This window comes from Symphalangus syndactylus, chromosome 7 (assembly GCF_028878055.3).
Source record: "Symphalangus syndactylus isolate Jambi chromosome 7, NHGRI_mSymSyn1-v2.1_pri, whole genome shotgun sequence".
In the NCBI taxonomy this organism is placed as follows: Eukaryota; Metazoa; Chordata; class Mammalia; order Primates; family Hylobatidae; genus Symphalangus; species Symphalangus syndactylus.
In genome coordinates, this window is record NC_072429.2 from 92724362 (window position 1) to 92746110 (window position 21749).

General features: G+C 41.4%; 1 protein-coding gene across 3 annotated transcripts in view; it reads right to left on the reverse strand.

The window, feature by feature from the left end:
• The window catches only part of CDH17 (cadherin 17), a 101815-nt gene that overhangs the window by 34243 nt on the left and 45823 nt on the right, over positions 1 to 21749 (reverse strand). For 2 of the 3 annotated variants that reach the window (XM_055286769.1, XM_063643435.1), the window contains exons 4-11: positions 17732 to 17866; positions 16687 to 16825; positions 13906 to 14064; positions 13601 to 13800; positions 10681 to 10812; positions 10228 to 10378; positions 5626 to 5841; positions 1930 to 2006 (exon numbers count right to left, since the gene is read on the reverse strand). In XM_055286769.1, the coding sequence (XP_055142744.1) occupies positions 1930 to 2006; positions 5626 to 5841; positions 10228 to 10378; positions 10681 to 10812; positions 13601 to 13800; positions 13906 to 14064; positions 16687 to 16825; positions 17732 to 17866 (1209 nt within the window). Of the gene's footprint in view, positions 1 to 1929; positions 2007 to 5625; positions 5842 to 10227; positions 10379 to 10680; positions 10813 to 13600; positions 13801 to 13905; positions 14065 to 16686; positions 16826 to 17731; positions 17867 to 21749 lie in introns of those variants that run through there. The other variant, XM_055286771.2, reaches the window with a different exon arrangement.

A 21749-nucleotide genomic window follows, 5' to 3' on the forward strand; every position in this document is an offset into this window, starting at 1 on the left:
CTAAGGAGAAAATGGAGAAGGAAACAATGAGTAGGTCTGCTGTCATCAAAGCCAAAGGACAAACTTATCTCTCTGGTTTCAGAATAGACACAAGTCATAGTTTGCATCAATCTTCCTGGGGCATGTTTTTTCCTATTGATGAATATATTGCAGTTGATTTTAACATCAGTCATACTCATGAGCTGATATCCATTGTACCAAAGAACGCAATATCTCAGAGAGCTACTGGTAGGATTCTAAAACAAATTCCCCCTCCCATATCCAATTTGTTTAGTAACTTAATTATTGTAGTAGTAATGATAGAAATAGCCACCATGTATTGAGTATCTATCAGGTGGTAGGCACTTTATATACCTTATTTAATTAATTCTTCAATCAACCAATGAATAGAGGTTGATTAAAAGCTTGAACTTTAGAGTTAAACAGCCTGAATATGAATTGTAGGCTTGCTTCTTATTAGTTGAGTGGCTTGAAGCAAGTTACTTCACTTCTTTAAGTGTCAGTTTCATCATCTGTCCAATGGAGACAATAGTAATAGAACCTACTTCATGTTTGCTGTGGGCATTAAGGGAGACAATGCATGTAAAGCTCCTAAATTCTTGGCACATAGTAAGTGCTCAATAAAGAAAAGCAACAAAACACCTTACAGAGTAGTTAGGTTACCATCTCCACTTACGAGGAGCAAAGGCTTGGAGAAGTAAAACCCACCAAGGGTCACACAGCTAGTGGGTCAAAAGGATTGGGATTCAAAGCCATGTTTGTGCAACTCCAAAGCCTGTGCACTTGAACACTGGCCTAGACCATCTCCCACTCTGCTAAAAATCCCCCAGATCATCTCTCTTGGCATCGTGATCCTAACGAAGGTTATAAGTAGGGCTCAGAAGAGAGGACCACAGCATTGAAAGAAGCAGGTTCACTCTCTCTGTAGCCAGATAAGTATTTAAGCTCTGAGACCTCAAATGCAGGATTCTTGCCCTCAATCTAAAAAACACTGTCTCGATAAAAGGCAAGGAGGTCACAAAGTTAGGAAAGGATCAAATGCCCAAGAGAATGGAGGCTGAGAAGAAATGGGTTATTTGATGCCTGCTGAACCTCAGTGCCTGTTATACAAGACATATCCACTCACACCTCTTCCCACCCCTATCCCCACTCATAAATCAATTCCCTTCTTTGTTGCAGCCTTGTCCCTATTTTGATTTATGAACATCATCACAGGGCTCTGGGCTGCCTCATAACTGACTTCAAAAATGACATAACAGTCTAGTCAAATAGGCGTCTTGCTCCTTCAAAATGAATAGGGACTTCCCTCCTAAGGGAAACAATGATAAAGTCATCACCAAGTCTGAACGCCCTATCGATGACAAGAAAATAGTAATTTGCATTTTTCTTGAGGTTCTAAGTTGACTTTTTTCTTTCTGTCCAGTTCTAATTCTCTCAAATGTCTTAGGCACACTTTTCTTTGGCTTAAGTCAGAGATTAATTTTTTCTTCTCCCTTTCTCTTACCCAATTATTACAAATTAAATTGCCAATATTCCAAATATTAAATTTTTGGCTAAAAATGCTTGAGACCTAGCAGTAAATCTATTTATTGTCGTAATACACAAAAATATATAATGACAAACTGCAAGCCGCCATTCAACTTTTTTCAATTTGACAAAGATTGTGGTGGTTGCTTTTAAGCAGCCCTTGGAATAAATGAGCTATTGGCAGGAGTTTATAAACGAATGTTCCCAGACACCTATAATAGTAAATGTTATTGTTCCCCAAAGATTTCCACTGAAGATGGCATCTGGGTTATTGGTGCACTGACCAAGGTTATCTGCTAAGTCTGGCACTTTTCCTAGCTACTGTCTGTGTCTTTATCCCAAAAGAAAGGGTCAAGTAAAATGAACAAAGTAAAGAAAAAACAAATAACGAAAACTACTCACATCTGATTTTTCAAAGATGGGGATCTGATCATTGATATCAATAACGTTGATTTGCACAAAACAAAGGGTCTTGAAATCTGAAAACCAAAGTCATATGTCATAGAAATTTTCACTGAAAATCATGCATTAATATCAGAAATCCGCAAGAAAATACTTGGCAAGTGAAGTGACAGCCATAGCCACAGTTTTGCAATTGACATGCAATTTGTGCAGAGAGTGGGTTCTCTGCTTCCCACTTGTACCAAAGTGGTCACCAAGTGTGGGGCAGGCTGGCTAAAGACAGATCTAAGAGAGATTTTTCTAGGTTTTTCATTGCTGTCCACCTGCTGTCCTCCTAAGTAAAGTTAGGTAAGGTTCGTTCCTGAACAGGATGGCTTTTTTGTGAAGCAGTCTTTTTCTGACTAGTGAAACTTATGTAATCTTCGAAGTCCAGAGCAAAACTGTCCTTCCAGAAAGCCTTCTCTGAGCATCCCAGTGGCTGTCTCCTTCTCTGAACACATCCGAACTACATCTGCTCTGACTACTATGATGGGGCGGTTCAAGGGCCTGCTCTCTTCTCTCTAAGTAAGGGAGGAACTGGCACAATTGGCCTGTTCACAAGAGTCTGGCAGGAAGCAAGGTGGGGACAGAGGTAGCTCCTGGAACCCTGGAGAAATCACCCAGGCTTTCAGGGATGGGTTTCACAATTCCAAGACCTAGGCACACAGCAGCTTCAGCTAGATTCCAGATGTGTGTGGGGTGCAGGTGGGGCAGGATGCCTCGGGGAGAGAGAACAAGAAATAAAATGACAGGTTCTTTGTTGGGTTGCCGTTGATCTAACCATGGTGCACTGCACTGTATAACGGTTAAGACTCTGGGCTTGGAATTCACTGTTTGGACTCCGGCTCTGCCACTTAGCATATATGTGAGAGCTTGGGTGCCTCACTCAGTTTATCTGTAAAATGTGAATAACAGAACCGATGTTTTCATCACAGTACAATTGTTAGTGGCCTCTATATACCAGCAACTGTATTGTTTACCCGAGTTACTCGTTTGTCTTCATGATAACTTCATGATGTAGGTGCTACTGTCATTCCCATTTAATTAACAGATGAGGAAGCCAGGGAATAGAGAAGTTCAGGTAACCTGACCAGGGTCACACAACTAACTAGTGATGGAGCCAGGATTCAAACCCAGAGGCTCCTCTGCCCTCTGCCGCCACCATCCATTCCTCTGTGCTCTGTAGCCCAAGGGGCTGACCGTATGAACTGCATCAATGTACATCCTCACCCTGAGGGTAACAGTTAGGTTCTGCCAATGGGAGGCCTGGCAAGAGACTGGAGGGAGGACAGGAAGAGCGTGGCTGGGGGGTGTCACACCCCCGTTGCCAACAGCCCTCTTCTAGTGACAGGCACAGGCCTTGCTCCTTTGGGGGATGCTCCCTTCCCTGGCTCCTTCAGGTTTTAGGGCAGAAAATGCTACTCACTGTGCTTCACACCTCCTGTTGGTTTCCCTTAACCCTGCCCACAACCTTTGCAAACAATCCCTTCTTTAAACTCTTTAAGGGAAGCCTCCACTTCCTGCTGGGATCCTGACTAATATTCCCAGGTAGTTTAACTCTAGAGCTGGTGCTCAATGCACTGGACGTGATCCCAGGGACAGAATCTATTAACACTCCAATTACAACCAAGTGGATATTGATTGAAGTTAAGGCTGGTCCTCAGAGCGTTTGTAGACAACAAGAATGACTGAATACTGGAGTGGTCCCAGACCCGGAACCCACTGGCTCACTGCTCTGCACACACCTCGTTTGGCCAGCAGTGGGCCTTTCTGGGTAAAAGGCCTTCCCTGGTTTTACTTAAAACTGTGTTAATTATAGCCTAGTCTCTAGTTTTCTGTAGTGCACAGTTGAATGTTTAGTTATATCAACACACACATGTATTTGAACATATTTTATAATCTGGTCCATATTTTCTATAGATGTACTCATGCAAATAAACAATTTGTAATCTGATTCCCACTTTAAACTCTATCTTGAAATTGCTCCAGGTCCTCATGCATTTCCACATGGATTCCCACTCTCCCATAAGCCCTACATGATTTTGTAACTTGTCATATTCATCCTTCGAAGCCCAGCTCAGAGACACCTCTTCCAGAAAGCTGTACCTGTTCTCTCCCTCCACTGAGTCACTTATTTCCTTCATGGGCTACCTTGTGCGGTTCCTTGCAATTTACTGACTCACGAGTCCATCTCCTCTACCAGAATGAGTGCTCCCTGAGGACAGAATCATCTATGTCTCCCCAATACCTTGCATGGTGCCTCAAATAGGTAAATGCGGAATACCTGCTGAAAGAATGGACTGCTGATAGTGTGAAATTGTTAGCTCGTCATGGATAGAGAAGATTTATTATATGTACGTCTGTTCTATCTCTTACAATAATGCTAGACAAATATTAGGGCCTTAATATTTGTCAAATTACTGGGTTTCAAACATTCCACATTAGGGCCCTACTAAACCTGGCTTCTGCCTAGTATCTCAATATCCCTGTAAAGGAGAGAAACATGAAGCACAATGTGAAACGAAGCACAAACAAACGTTTCTTGTTTGTTCTCCATACCTGTGTCATCCGTGCCTGCCAGCAGAACAATTACTGAATTATATGGTAATCGAAGATTCAGTACGAGTTAACTCAAAGGAACTTCTAGGAGTCTGAGTGCCCTTGAAATGAGTCTCTCTTTGAATCCAGGTATTTTGTGTGTCTGTGCATATTTGTTTAACAATGTGTGTTAAACAAATTCAAATAAACTCAATTCTCAGTTGACTGAGAATACATAGTTTTTATCAGATTCTCAAAGGCTCCTGTGACCCAACAGAGATTAAGAACCACTTGCTCTGCAATTGTATAAGGAGTATAGGGAAGAATGTCTCCTGATACTGTCAAACAGCCAACTAGAAGCTGATGATAAGACAGAACTTCCCGAAAGATGCACTTCTCCTCCACTTCCCTACAGTAGAGCCCTTTCAGTCTGAAAGCAAGAATTGGGAAATACAATTAGTTTTGCTGTTTGTGATCATGGTCTGCAGAATATGCCTGGCAGACCTCCAGCAACAGGGATGTTAATTGACAACAGCCCCACTGCTCTGCTCTGGAATCTATTACCACATTCACACTGGGACCTCACCTCCCCTGGACTGTCCACAGCCAGTGACCGAGAGAAGCAGCAATTGTAAAGCTCATTTTCAAAGACAATGAATTCCTTTGACAGCCACCTTTAGACTCCCCAACAGCTGTGCTGAGCTTTCCTCAGACTGTTCTAATCTAGGACATTCCCACCAGACTTCCTTCTCCATCTCCCCTTCACTCAGCATCAGGCATCAGGCTTATATTTCGGTCTGATGACTCTCCCAGCCTTCTTTGTGCCCTTCCGCAATTTTTTCTCACAGGCTCCCCCCAATAAAATCCTTGTACATTTAATCTCCTTTTGGCATCTGCTTCTCATAGGACCCAGACCAACACAACAATGGTGCCTGAGCTGCAGCTCTGGCCTTTACAATGTTCAACCAGCTATCTCTCTGTTATGTGTGTTTCACAAAGGAAGCAAAGAATGTTTAAATGGCATCATTCTATGACATACCGGACATTAGAGCAGGCAAATAAGTCATAGCTAGAAGGAAAACACTGATTTGTACTCAAGATGGTGGATGTGATACTAACCTTTGTCAGATACCTCTATCGTTAAGTTGTACTGAGGAGTATCTTGCTTCTTCAAGGACTGTTTAGCTAACTGTAACATTCCAGCATAAGTTTGGATTAGGAAGAGTCCATCCATGGGAAGTTTGGGAGTTTGCTCCACAATGATGTAGTTTAAAAAACTGTTGACAGTATTGTCTTCATCCCTGTCATGTGCAGTAAGTGTCCCAATACTGTTACCTATGAGGAAGGAAAGAAGAAAAACCCACCATTACAGGCTCCACGTAATCTATTAAAATAGTTTCACTAAATAAGCACATTCCTAGAAAACACCATGAATAACTTTGGATAGCAGACAAATGTTCTTAGATTTATTTTGGTTCTTCTCATCCTACCATGTAATGGTTGAATAGTGTATTTGTCAGCCAGGGCTGTCATTAAGTATCATGGATTAAACAACAGAGACTTATTTTCTCACAGTTCTGGAGGCCAGAAGTCTGTGATCAAGGTGTTGCTGGGGTTGGTTTCTTCCGAAGCTTCTCCTAGGCTTGTGGGTAGCTGTCTTTTCCTTCTGGTGCCTTCACAGCACCTTCCTTCTGACCCTCCCTATGTCCACATTTCCTCTTATAAGGATACCAGTCATACTGGATTAGGGCCCACTGTAAGGACATTTTACCTTCATTACCTCTTTAAAAACCTTATCTCCAAATATAGACACATTCTGAGGTACTAGGGGTTAGAACTTCACCCTATGAATCTGGGGAAGGGGGAAGACGTAGCCTAGAACAGAAGGTTATGACCTCAACATATAATTTGGGGGGCACGGGGGACACATTCAGGCTGCAACACCTAGTGCTCCCTCCCAAAACTTCATGTCTACCAGAACCTGAGCATGGGACTCATTTGCAAATAGGGCCTTCAGAGATGTCACTAGTTAAGGCTCTGGAGATGAAATCATCCTGGATTTAAAGGCAGCCCTAAATTCAGTGACAGGTGCACCTCTAAGAAAGGAAACACCGAGATGCACACAGAGGAGGAAATGATCTGGAAGAGGAAGCCAGAAGTTGGAGATAGGCTGCCACAAGTAGCCAGGGAACACTAGACGCCAACAGAAGCCAGAAGAGGCAAGGAAACATTCTCCCCTTGAGACTCTGGAGGGAACGCGGCCCTGCAAGCACCTTGATTTCAGACTTCCAGCCTCCAGGACTAGGAGAGAACAGATTTCTGTTGTTTTAAGTCACCAAGTTGGTGGTGATTTGTTGCTGTAGCCCTAGGATACTAATACACATGGCAAATGGTATCACTAAACAAAGAGAAGCCAACCCTAGATTGCCTCTAAGCAACTTCATGGAACAATTGCAGAAACCGACTCTACTCCAAAGATAACACAGGGCAGGGACCAGGCAGGATCCTCTCCGCCGTGCAGTAGTTTGTGGTCCTAAGTATTTTATTCCCGTGAGGTTTTCAGTCCAGGGAGTTCTACAAGCCAGTGGCTATGACTCGGTTCTGCACCCAGCTCTGGGCAAGTTCCGACAGGTTCCAGACCATCCTACTCTGGGAGGTGGGAATTGTGGGTCTCTTTATATGCAGCAAGAATCCCACGTAGGAGCTCAAACTTGAATTCATCCCATTTGTGGAGTTACACCCCCTCCCTCATCTGCTGACACAGTTTGTATCCACTGACACATATGGAAATTTAGAGGTTTTTTGGTTTTGGGTTGGGGGAGGAAAAAGAAAGTACCTATGTTTTGTCTACAGTAGAGCTGGACACATGCAGATGTGTCTCATGGGCTGCATGCAGGGACCATCAGAAGGAATAGGACAGAAGAGAATATGTTTCTAGTGCATATGGCATGCATACGCCCTTTCAAGAAAAGTATCTGTGTGCTGGGATGAAAGAGCATCTTACTAAATTCAGTGGTCCTTTGGTGTCTCAGCAGCCCTGCTATACCCCTATCCCCTCAGCAAGTGAGCAAGAAACCCAGGACACTGTCCTCCTCTCACTCACAGGAAACCTCCATGCTACCAGAGGCACCATGAGGACTCCTGGCATCAGAGGACACCCCTTACTGGGAGCAGAGGACCTTGTGGATCAGTCGGAAGTGAAAGGAAAACCATATCTCTGAGTGACTGAGGCCAGGAACAAGTGGAGCTCAAACTGATACAGGAGTATACGTAGCATCTCTTGGAAATATGCAGAAATATTTAGGGAGGTGGGGCTTTTATGAGAGTCTAAATTTTCTGTATGAATACATAAGACTTGGTGGCAAGTGGAATTCAAGAATAAATGTTAGTGTTGCTAAGACTTGGAGACACGAGTCCCACAAGATACCGAACAGGAGAATGTAAATACACTGGGGAATATTTTTTTTTTTTTTTTTGAGATGGAGTCTCACTCTGTTGTGCTGGAGTGCAGTGGCATGATCTCGGCTCACTGCAATCTCTACCTCCCAGGTCCAAGCAATTCTCGTGCCTAAGCCTCTCAAGTAGTTAGGATTACAGGCCTGCACCACCACACCTGGATAATTTTTGTAGTTTTTTTTTTTTTTTAGTAGAGACAGGGTTTCGCCATGTTGGCCAGGCTGGTCTTGAACTGCTGGCCTCAAGTGATCTGCTCATCTTGGCCTCCCAAAGTGCTGGGTGGGATTTACAGGCATGAGCCACTGCACCTGGCCTAATTCAGTATTTTATCAAGGTTTTATTTGTGTATATTTCCACCTACTCATGTCCTATCAGCTAGGCTAAACAGTAAGTCCCCACAAGGCAGGAGCATTGTCTTGTACCTCTTTCATGTTACATATATAGAATATACTCAGTTGATTTATAAGAATTCTTGGTCCACTAAAGACTGAAATATTTTTACAAAATAAATTCTCACCTTTAGAGAGGCAAATAGCAAACTGAGCCCCTTCAAAATTTATTCTACCAATGACTTCTTCAGTCTCAGAAAACCAGCACTATACTCTTCCCAGATGAGGTAGGAGCCTCTAAAAGGGCTCCCAGCAACCCCCATCTCCTGGTATTTGTGCTTTTTCATAACTCTATCCTGTTGAGTGCAGGCTGGGCCTAGCGACTTGTTTCTAATGGCAAAAGTGATGGGATCACTTCCAAGATTAGGCCATAGAAAGACTGATGCCTGTCCTTTCCTGCTCTGCCGTACTCTTTCCCTCTCTCTCAGAACTCTCTGAATTAGAGGTACCCAGCTGAACTTCACCCAGATTCCTGACTCACAGAAACTGTGACATAATACATGCTTGTTGTTTTAAGCTGCCAAGCTTTAGGGCAATCTGTTTTGCAGAAATAGGTAACAAATGGACTATATGTTTGGCCCAATGTAAAAGAGGCTTGAAGTGTCATGTCCAGGTCAAGAAAGGTTGTCAAAGATTTTCCACCTTTATTCAGTGTCACAGACCATCCCAGATTTCCCAAGAAGGTGATGGCACACGTGTTTGTTGGCTATTGTTACACAACTGTGACTGTGAGAAGATTCTTCCTTATAATGAACTGAAATCCTTCAAGCTGGCATTAACTCTTCCTGTTGTGGCAAGAGTTGAAAAAATGAAAGAGAGAGGACCTGCACAGAACACAGTGACACAGAACACACTGACAAAAGGCAGCCCACACGACACCTGATAGCAAGAAGAAAAATAATGAGCAGTGTGAGCAAGCTGCTCCAGCAGCACCCACCAAGCCTCCAGGAAGGCACCCACTCTGTCAGAGGTGTGTCTGGTGAGGAATGGAGGGACAAAAAGAAAAATGTGAGCCCATCCACAAAGCATAGGAGGATCTGTCCACAAGGGCGGCAAAACTCTAGAAATGATAGTCGCGAGGCTGCTACACTTGTAAGCCTCTGAAATGTACACAGCACAACAGAACAAAACATTTCAAGAAATGCCAGTCTGCTCAGTCAAGGGGTTCACTGCCAAGGGGGAAATAGACAAGCATTGTCCCAAACCCAGAGAAGCCATTAAAACTCCCAGAAATTATAATGTTCTTATAGTAGTTGTTCCTATACAAAAACTAAAAAGCTATCACAGGACACAGTAAAAGAAAACACAGCAAGACGAAGCGAAAATGATAAAAATAGATGGGATTTGACTTCATCTAGCAGCCTCTTGAATTATATTATCAGCTTCTTAGAGAGGGCGGCCCAAAGGTCAAAAGTCAAATTCCATTGGTATTGCTTACTTATTGCAGGGTGTCTGTCTGACTTTGGGTGTAAATGTTTAAATTCTTTGGCAAATGTGATGAGATTATCTCTTTAATGAGATTATTAGAGGTCAAATAATGTATGGGGAAATCCTGCAAATGAGATATCCCTGTATACATGTATATAAGATACTAGTGTAGGTGGCTGTGATACTAATGGTAGTGGTAAGGGTGATGATAATAGTGATAATGGCAGTAGCGGTAGTGGTAGTTACAAAAGCCCCAATTTAAGAATACTATCCAGATACTGTCTGATCCCAAATACAATCCCTACGTGATTCCCAAGGTACAGTCAACCTCTATGCTGTGGAAGACATGGATTATTGACTCCCAGTAAGGTCTCCTGCTCACCTTTTACCCAGCAAAGGAGAGAAATGGAGGGCAGTTACACAGCATTAGGCAGCTCTCATTTCTTACCCAGTCGTTCATTCTCCTGGACCTCAAATACGGTTACTGGTGATGGACATGTAGGTGGATTATCATTAATGTCTTTAACTTTTACATGAATTTCCAGCGGATATGAAAGTGGTTTTCCATACTCATCCTTTGCAACTGCATAAAAAACATACTACAACAGGAAAGTCAGAGTTAAGACAAGACTCACCCACCATCCTCTGCCAAAGTCAGAGAAAATTGCTGTTTCATTTCTATGTCATTTACTCCCTTATTTTTAATTCACTTAGAATTGGAAAATAAAAAAAAGAGATGGGTCAGAATTATGTGAAAATTATCATGTCTTTGAAAACCAATAATATGCTGGAATCTGAAATGTGTTTTCTTTTTCTTTAAAGTAAAATCCATTTTGCTCTCAACTGTAGATGGGCATAGGACTTTGTCTTGTCGCCTGTGAATCTCTTCTCTTTTACTCACTGCATCCTTTTCTTCTCGGTCCAAGGGCTGAGTCACATAAATATCTCCTTCCCGGTCAATTGAAAATGGGAATCTTGGCAGCTTCTCTTTGTCAACTAAGGAATATTGTGCACCGGGATCATTCCACCGCACCTACAAGGCCCAAAGTCAGTTGTGAGGAAAGCTACATTTGGACTGAGAGAACTGGAAAGGAAATAATTTTCTGGTTCTCAATTTGAAATCTCTGACAACCTTGTATGTCTGTGGTTTCTTATAACAACTGAATTACATTTTTCACTTTTAACCTAAAATAAGCCTGTTTCCCCCCACCAAGTTATGTTGCTCGAAAAAAGCACACCAGGAAATGTTTCTTCTCTAAAGCAATTCTTCACAAACCCTCTACAGGGTTTCTGGGTTGCTTTCTTTTGGAAGTCTGACTGTGAAAGCTTTCTATCCATGAACCATCGATTTAAGAAACAAAATGTACTTTGTAGTTGGCAGTGTCTGAAGACTAAACCGTGATGTATGGTGAGCGTCTAACACTCACCGATGAAGATGAACAGGGGCAATAGGGGTCACCCTGAAGTCTTCTCCATGCCATTAAGTAAGACAAATGATACAAAAATAAGGACATTCCTTTCCTAAATATTTAGCCTCAGAGACTTCAGGGATGAGAATAACTGCCAACTCCTAGGGTTGTTTGTAAACAACCTGGCAAAAATAAAAAATAACACAAGTAAGACCAATCTACTTGCTATATAGACAGAGCCTGGTCTGATATATTAATAATGTTTACTGAGTTTGCCACATGCCAGACACAATTCTAAACATATTTATGTGTTATCTCATTTAATCTCCAAACAGTCCTCTGAAGTATAGACTACTGTTATCTCTATTTTATAATGAAGAAACTAGGGCACAAAAAATTTAAGCGATTTGCCCAAGGTCCTACTGCTAGTTGAAATTTCCACAATAAACTATTCTCAGAGCAGCCTGGGAAGGTATCACAGCAGCAACTTTGTCCCTTGCTAATTATTTAAGCATCACCCATTGTCCATGCAGACTACCTTCTTGGTTCTAAAGTGGGCTCCTCTTGTGTTCTAAAAATTCAGTCTGAGTACCTCTTCCCCTCTCTCCCTCCCCACTCCCCCGTATCCCCTCCCCCCTCCCCCTCTGCCCCTCTCCCTTTCTCCCTCTCTCCTTTTGGGTTTCAGAACACCCAGAGCATTTTGTCCAGGCCTGAAAATTGGGTAGGCACTCTAGAATTTTTCCTTGGCAGCTCCAAGGCAACTAAGCATGAGTTCTTTGCAGCATTTACAAATCCCTATGGGAGTAACCTGAATAATAGCTATGAAGACTTTAGTCTAGGCCCCCAATCAGAAATTCTCATGGTAATGAGTGCTGACATGCTTTCATTCTAACTGGGAAATCAGAATTCTTCCTGCTGTTCTTCCTTTTTTTTCCCCTCCTGAAGTCGAAGTTCATTAATTCAACATTCAATAAATAAATGTCCCTGGGCCCATCCCAATAAATATGACAGGATAGGCCATTCCAGGGCCCCTTAACAATAGTAGCATTAAAAAATATTAGGGGAACTACAGACTAGTACTTCTTGATAGTAATATATTTTAATATCTAATATTTTTATCTACTTTTACAGATACTATCTCAGTTAATCTTCACAAAACACTGAAGTATTATCCCTATTTTATTGATGAGACATTGGGGCTCAGAATAGTTAAATGACCTGTTTATGATCAGTCATTCAAGTGATGGAACAGGAATATGATTTTGTTCATCTGCTTCCAAATCCAGGGATCTCCCACTAACCCACAGCTTTCATGTGGAGGAATTTCCTGGGCTTCCAGAAAATATCAAATCTGGGTGGAGTCCAGAGTGAATTTCTAGGAGCTAAGGTAGGAGGGGGCCTAAGGTAAGAGCACATGCCACGGAGGTGGGGAAGTAGGAGCATCTGAATGGAGGGGAGAGGCACACACAGGAGATAGAATGCCAGGTGTGAGGGAGTTTCCAAGGGGAGAGGTTCCCTGCTATGATCCTTTTACCCCTAGCCAGTCCTATCTCTGTCCCTCAGTCTATGATGGGGCAAGTCTATTGGGTCAAGATTTTTTCCACAATAAGCAGCAGCAGCCTTTCAAAACTATTTGCAACCCCCAAAGCAAACCATGTCCATACATACAATGTGTGCACCATAAATGATCCACTGCAGGGCAGCCATATCCCACACTGCTAACAGGGAACAAGAAACATCACTGCTGTCTACTTTTAAGGTGAGGGTGAGTGAGGTTCTCTCTGAAAGCAAAAGTATATACCTGATGTAGTTTGGATGTTTGTCCCCTCCAAATCTCATTTTGAAATGTAATCCCCAGTATTGGAAGTGAGGCCCAGTGGGAGGTGGGATCATGGGGGCAGATCCCTCGTGAATGGCTTAGCGCCATGCCCTTGGTGATAAGTGAGTTCTCACTCTGAGTTCACATGAGGCCTGGTGCTTAAATGTGTGTGGCACCTCCCGCCTAACTCTCTTGCTCCCACTGTCATCATGTGATGCTCCTGCTCCCGCTTTGCCTTCTGCCATGATCGTAATTTTCCCAAGGCCCTCAACAGAAGCAGATGCTGGAGCCATGCTTGAACAGCCTGCAAAACCATGAGCCAATTAAACTTTTCTTTACGAATTACCCACCTCAGGTATTTCTTTATAGCAATGCAAAAACGGCCTAACATAATATCTGCATCCAAGTTTCCTGCCCATGATGCATGGTCAAGTCCAGTGACTCAGGGCCAGAGGCTATATAATTTGCTTTATAATCATGCTCTGCAAAAAGGTATCTAATAAGTGTATCAGTGAAGAATGTGAGGGTGGGTCTCTACAAAGTGAAGCCATTTATCTGGTTGGCTCTCAGTGTTACTTGGGCTTGGGTACTACCTGAGTGATTTTGATGGGGTGAGGATCAGTTGAGTTTTCCACCATCTCCACAGGTTCTGGTGCTTTCCAAATATTCTCTGTCACTATGATATCCACAGATGTGGTATCACTGAAGGAATTCTCACTCTGGCCTCCCATGTCCTTCACTGAGATCACCAGATTATAGGAAGGATTCTTAGCAGGATTCAATTCCTGAGATCCTGTGAGAAGTAGGAGAGAAGGGAATAGGAAGCGTCTCTGGAAGAGACAGACCAAACTCCCTTTTTCTGACCGAGACAATCCTACCAGGGCACCCCTGAACATACCTTCTCGGGTAAGAGAGATGGCTCCCGTCTTGTTGTTGATCTGAAAGTACATGACATTGTTGATCATGGGAAGCTGGATGACAATCTGGTAATAAAGCTGGCCATTGGGAGTGGCTGGATCATCCAGGTCTGTGGCATTGACGTACAAGAAGGGCTTTCCTGTTTAAGAAAATGTACCCAGAAAAAAAAAAAAAAAAGATATTAGTTGAAACCCAAACCAACCATAGCTACTTTTTCCATCTAAAAAGTGGAGATATAATAGGGAAAGGTATGACAATTCACACCAGTGGGGAAATAAATATTTATCCCACTCCCCTTCCCTAAAATAAGGTTTCTCAAAGTCTGGTCCAAGAACCTCTAAGAGTCCCTGAAACTGTTCAAGTGCTCTGTAAAGCTAAAGGTCATGTATGTATAAAAGACTCATTTAAAGTACAAGATAATTTAATGAATTTTAGTGTAAAAGAATGGAAAATATGGCATTGATATTGATTTCACTTTGCAACTAATTTTTAAGAAACCACAATTTATTGAGTTTGGGTATAGTACTAAAGAATATCCAGTTATCTGAAAATACTATTAAAACATTCCTCTCTTGTCCAACTGCATATCTGTGTGAGGCTAATTTTCCTTCATATACTTCATCCAAACTAGCACATGGCAAGAGAATGAATGTAGAAGCAGACATGAGAATCCAAGTGTTTTCTATTAATCCAGACATTAAAGAGATTTGCAAAGATTAACACAATACCATTTTTCTTACTATTTTTGTCTTTAAAATCAATTATTTTTCATTAAAACATGTTGATTAGTGTTATTTTAAATGAATTAATAGTTTTTTAAAATTTTTTTTATTATTATACTTTAGGTTTTAGGGTACATGTGCACAATGTGCAGGTTTGTTACATATGTATCCATGTGCCATGTTGGTTTGCTGCACCCATTAACTCGTCATTTAGCATTAGGTATATCTCCTAATGCTGTCCCTCCCCCCTCCCCCCAACCCACAACAGTCCCCAGAGTGTGATGTTCCCCTTCCTGTGTCCATGTGTTCTCATTGTTCAATTCCCACCTATGAGTGAGAACATGTGGTGTTTGGTTTTTTGTCCTTGCGATAGTTTACTGAGAATGATGATTTCCAGTTTCATCCATGTCCCTACAAAGGACATGAACTCATCATTTTTTATGGCTGCATAGTATTCCTAAAATTTCTAATACAGTAAATGTTGATAGATATAACCAGTGATGTACTAGCGACAGCTCATGAGACTCAGCTGTTGAATTTTCAGAAATTTTGTGTGTCAATTATTAATACCAATGTTCACTTGAAATAGGCCCATGGTAGGAGTATTTGTAACATGGAAATTGGAAAATTCTACAAGTCAGAGCTTTGTCCCCCTAGAAAAATAGCTGTTAAGCCTTTACCAGGACACCACTGGATATAACCCACGTGTCTAAAAGTTCTCTAGAGTCCTCAGTAAATTTCAAGAGAATATACAAGTCCTGAAACCAAAAAGTTTGAAAGCCATTTCTCTAGCAGATTCTATTAGTGAAGAGAGAAAAGGTACGGCCTGGAGGCTACACATTTAGCAGAGTCTGTGTGAGTCTTTGGTATGCAGCTTCAGGGACAGGGACATCCCTCCACATAATAAAGTGAAGTGAATCTTTTCCTGGAATTCTCGGAGGCAGGCATTGAAGAAAGAGACGAAAGAAGCTTGACGGTGGGATGATGCAAATGGCCCCAAGTCTTGATTAGTATTATTTTAAATGAATATCTTTAAAATTTCTAATACAGTAAATGTTGATATAACCATATTTCTGAGAACTCTGAAGTCTAATATTCATTTATGTTGTGTGCAACTGTTAGGAGGTGATGCTCCTTCCTAGGTGTCTGCTGGACACACTCACGCCTTAATGAAGGCCTTAATGAAGGGCTTAATGAAGAGCTCTTGTGGAAGTGAAAGGTAGAAGGTCAATGCAGCATAGAGAAGGGCTGAGCTGTAGATGGGACGTAAGAGAAGAAAAGAGCTGGAAACCACCAGTGACAATATCAATGGAGGTTCCTGAGAAGATACAGGGGAGTAAGCTCACCTTTCTACAGTGTTCTAGAGCTCTGAGGTATCTTAAAGATCACCCTAGAAAAGTGTTTTTCAACTGGGGGTAATTTTTGAGACAGAACCTCACTCTGTTGCCCAGACCGAGTGCAGTAGTGTGATCATGACTTACTGCAGCCTCACTCTCCTGGGATCAAGTGATTGTGCCACCTCAGCCTCCCAAGTAGCTAGGACTACAGGCATACACCACCACACCTAGCAAACTTTATTATTTTTTGTAGAGACAGGATCTCACTTTGTTGCCCAGGCTGGTCTCAAACTCCTGGCTCAAGTGATCCTCCCACCTCAGCCTCCCAAAGTGCTGGGATTTTGTGCCCTCCACCCACCAGAGGATATTTGGCAATGCCTGGAGACATTTTTATTGTCACAACTTGGCGGGGGGCACATAGTGGATAGAGGTCAGGAGGATGCTGCCAATCATCCTACAAGGCACAGAATAGCCTCTGACCAAAAAAAGAATTATCAGACCCAAGATGTCAATATGTAGTGCTGTGTCGAGAGACCATGCTCTGGAGCAATAGAGATAGTGAAACAACTCCCAAATCAGTGTGAAATGTAGGTAAGATAGTGCTTATTGAGTGACAGCTGCAGCTATTAGCCACACAAGTCTGCCCCTTCCACCTGACACCCTTCCATCTTTCCATAAATATCTCCGGCCCCTGCCTGTTACCTGGGCGAGAGTTCTGCCTTACTGAGCCTTCGTACTTTGACTGGAGAAACGTGGGTCGATTGTCGTTGATGTCCTTCACTTCTATGGTGATGGGGACTGGACCCTCCACTATAGTTCCATTAACGTCCAGGGCTGCAACCTGATGTTGAGGAAAAGGAAACCACATTGATGAGACTGAACTTCATGTCACGTGCCCAAAAATCACTTGAAGGAAATTAGAACTCAAAGAACCAATGGCCTGGTGACTGTAGACGAGAAAGAACTCACAAAAGCCCAAATTGGGAAATGCTAAAATAGGGGTTGTATCAGTTAAGCCTGGCTAATCATGATGGTGACTTTCGATCAGCAGGGTGTTTTGGACGCTGAATATGCGTCTGTTCTGGATGGCTGGAGTCCATGAAACAAGAGCACTGTGACCCCTGAGAATATGAAAGTGTTGTGTTCTCTTCCAGAGCCATTATGGCGGTCAGCCTGCAAGGCCTGCAGCAGAAGTACCAGACAGAAAGCTTTTATCTCACTCTTTTTTCCATAGTAAGCTCTCTGCCTTTCCTAGGTATTCAGATACCAACGGTGAAAACTAAAGGAGAAAGAGAGGGAGAAGGGTCTTTTTAGTCAGCTTCTGGCTACTGGTTCCCTCTGCTTCTTCCAACGCCCAAAGGAGCTCCATCCCAGCACCGATGCAGCCTTCTTCATGGGTCCCAAGCCAGTGCAACAGCCTCAGGCAGATACCATTGAAGTATCAGAGATGTGCTGACTTTTGATCCAAGTACCTAAGCGTGGTCTTACTTGGATAAGTAATGCCATCAGAGGGTCCTGGCAATGTAAGTGGGGTTGCTCTGGTTAAAAAGCCTAAGGAAAAGGGTATGTTGCCACACCCCTCTGTAATTGGTAAGAAATGGACATATGAGGATTGCAAAGCATGCCATTAATGTAAGGAAAGCTGTAACTGGATTCTATGCAAGGAAGGAAGGTGCCAGCCATACTTCCAGAACAAAGGGTGCTCAGAGAGGCTGGAGTTAGATCCCTTCACCTGGTATCAATTTACCTGGAGATTGTGAGTAGATCTTGTTTCCCTGTCCAAGGCTCTGGTGTAATACAGAAGTCCCTCCCGTTCTATCATAAATATGTTGTCTGTCTCCCCAGTTAGTTCAAAAGTCACAGCAGGAGGATTGGCCTTAAACTGGGGAAAAAGCAAAAAACAGATTAGGTTGTAAGGGAAAAAACAATGCTATGGAATTTGTAGAAAGTCACCAATTTCAGGTAAAATTTTCATTGGTTCAATTACTAAATAAGAAATCCTCAACTTTTAAAGTGGTACCTTCTAAAAGTTTGTTTGCACAATAACTGTGTAACATTTAACATACATTTTCCTCAAGAAACTGTATACTATTATTCAATACATTGACAAAAGTCATTGATGCTTTAAATTATAGCTGGGGTTAAAAGAGACTTTTTGGTAATATCTGAAATCTATGACATTACTAGCTTCTAAGAAGCATTAAAAGGGTAGCTTTCTCGCCAGGATAAAATATGTCATTTAGCACTTCTAAAAATTGTGACAAAGATTAATAGACACGTTAATGTTAAGGAAAACAATTTATAAGTGGCTTTAACTTAATGCAAATGCTATATGATAATCTATTACTTTTTCAGAAGTGAAGAAAATACCGAACACCATATTCATAGATATGGCTATATCACTTTTAAGACCACAACAGCAGAAAATTCACATAAAACTAAGAAAACATAAAAGTTGTTCCAACTTAAGCTTTAGTATACTTTTATGTATTTTTATTAAATTAAAAGCAATATCAAAGTTAGTATGGATATAAAGAAACATTGTTGATGGAAATATAAATTCCTATAATCCTTTTGGAAATAACTTGAGGCATAAAATGTTTGTACCCTTTGATAGCAAACATTACTACACAGAATTTACCCTAAGGAAATATTTTTTCAAACAAGTACATCCTTGTAGTGAAAGTAACTTTATTTATAATACCAGTAAGTTTGAAAACTCCTAAATGGTCAAAAAAAAGGACAGTGAAATTATTATGGCACATGAACTTGACAGAATATTAATCATTAAAAAGTTCATTCTACAAATTATGAAGAAACATAAGAAACAATGATGTAAAGTAACAGAAGTAAATTTGAGAGTAAATCTAGACTGTTATAGTACCAAAAGAATTCATGTCAGTAGGTAAGAAATGGAATTTAAAATATAAGAACAGTTGATGTGTTAAATGGGTAAGATTATAAGTTAAAAAGTTTTTGTGCATGTTTGCTTGTTGATATTATATTGTTTATATAATAAATGAACATGTTGCTATTTTGTGTTTTAAGAAAAAGACCTGGACATCACTGAGAAAGGTGGAGTAAGGGCCTGCAGAAAACTGCTCCTCCATAAAAGCAATGAGAACACTGGCAAAAATTGTAAATATCATCTTTTTCAGAATATGGGAAATTAACAAGATGCTTGCACAATCCAAGGAATGTTTATTTAAAAAAAAAAAAAAAAACAAAACAAAAAACTAAGCTTTGTGGTGTTTTAATGCACCCTAATCCCATGGTCCTTTCCTAAGATCTGAAGTAGCCTTGAAAGCAACAGCCTCACACCACAGTACCATGGAGAGGGTGAGAAGCATTTGTAGCTTCCCAAAAGCTCCATCACCAGGGAACTATCATTATCTATCCTGTTGGCATTTCCCTGGGAACATCTACTTACAACACTTATCTTCATTTGACCGGGCTCAGAATTCACACACTACACACAATTTTTCCCCTGGGGCATTTGCTGAAAACAACCATTAGCAACTGTTCAACGTTGCAGCTGCCTGAGGCTGTGATAACAGTTGAAGCAAAGAAGCAGCTGACCAAAACACTTAAAAGGGAAGGGTGGGAAATGAGATGTCCATAAGGGGCTTTGAAAATCTCTAATATATTCCTGGCAATCTACAAGGCCACTATCATGAGCAGGGCTATGTGCATGCCTGGGAAAGACCTGAGAAGGCCCTAATCCCTCACCTCTGGCTGACTTGGAGTCTCTGCATAAGCAGAAAGTGAAGGTGAAGGCAGAGTTGTAAACTGCCTGCCACATAGTTGAACGTTGTGTCCCAACATACACACGGTGCCCCTTGGTAAACACCAGGAGACTTGCTGGCTTAAGGCATTTAAGGAAATCTCTATCTAGTCATTAGCTGAACACTAAGCTAACTGAGCAGAGACTTCAGTGGCCAGACATGACAAAGAATACAGACTTTACAGAATTCATTACGGAAAGTCACTAAGCAAACAAACAGCATCAACAACCAACTCCAGGAAAAGAAAGATATATGATTTCTAGAGTTGCCACATCACATTATTTAAAATGTTCAGTTTTCAACAAATTATGAAATGTACAAAAATATTAAAAAGTCAATAGAAACTGTCCCTGAGGAAGCCCAGATGTTGGATTTACTAAAGATTTTTAAAAATCTATTTTAGATAGATTCAAAAACTAAAGGAAATCATCTCTAAAGAATTAAAGTTTGAAAACAATGTCTCATCAGATATAGAATATTGATTAAAAATAGAAATTTTTGTAGATGTCTATTAGGTCCACTTTGTGCAGAGCTGAGTTCAATTCCTGGATATCCTTGTTAACTTTCTGTCTCGTTGATCTGTCTAATGTTGACAGTGGGGTATTAAAATCTCCCATTATTATTGTGTGGGAATTTAAGTCCCTTTGTAGGTCACTCAGGACTTGCTTTATGAATCTGTGTGCTCCTGTGTTGGGTGCATATATATTTAGGGTAGTTAGCTCTTCTTGTTGAATTGATCCCTTTACCTTTATGTAATGGCCTTCTTTGTCTCTTTTGATCTTTGTTGGTTTAAAGTCTATTTTATCAAAGACTAGGATTGCAACCCCTGCCTTTTTTTGTTTTCCAGTTGCTTGATAGATCTTCCTCCATCCCTTTACTTTGAGTCTATGTGTGTCTCTGCACATGAGATGGGTTTCCTGAATACAGCACACTGATGGGTCTTGACTCCTTATCCAGTTTGCCAGTCTGTGTCTTTTAATTGGAGCATTTAGCCCATTTACATTTAAAGTTAATATCGTTATGTGTGAATTTGATCTTGTCATTATGATGTTAGTTGGTTATTTTGCTCGTTAGTTGATGCAGTTTCTTCCTAGCCTCGAGGGTCTTTACAATTTGGCATGTTTTTGCAGTGGCTGGTACCAGTTGTTCCTTTCCATGTTTAGTGCTTCCTTCAGGAGCTCTTTTAGGGCAGGCCTGGTGGTGACAAAATCACTCAGCATTTGCTTGTCTGTAAAGTATTTTATTTCTCCAAAAATCCTCAATAAAATACTGGCAAACCGAATCCAGCAGCACATCAAAAAGCTTATACACCATGATCAAGTGGGCTTCATCTCTGGGATGCAAGGCTGGTTCAACATACGCAAATCAATAAATGTAATCCAGCATATAAACAGAACCAAAGACAAAAACCACATGATTATCTCAATAGATGCAGAAAAGGCCTTTGACAAAATTCAACAACACTTCATGCTAAAAACGCTCAATAAATTAGGTATTGATGGGATGTATCTCAAAATAATAAGAGCTATCTATGACAAACCCACAGCCAATATCATACTGAATGGGCAAAAACTGGAAGCATTCCCTTTGAAAACTGGCACAAGACAGGGATGCCCTCTCTCACCACTCCTATTCAACACAGTGTTGGAAGTTCTGGCCAGGGCAATCAGGCAGGAGAAGGAAATAAAGGGTATTCAATTAGGAAAAGAGGAAGTCAAATTGTCCCTGTTTGCAGATGACATGATTGTATATCTAGAAAACCCCATTGTCTCAGCCCAAAATCTCCTTAAGCTGATTAGCAACTTCAGCAAAGTCTCAGGATACAAAATCAATGTACAAAAATCACAAGCATTCTTGTACACCAATCACGGACAAACAGAGGGCCAAATCATGAGTGAACTCCCATTCACAATTGCTTCAAAGAGAATAAAATACCTAGGAATCCAACTTACAAGGGATGTGAGGGACCTCTTCAAGGAG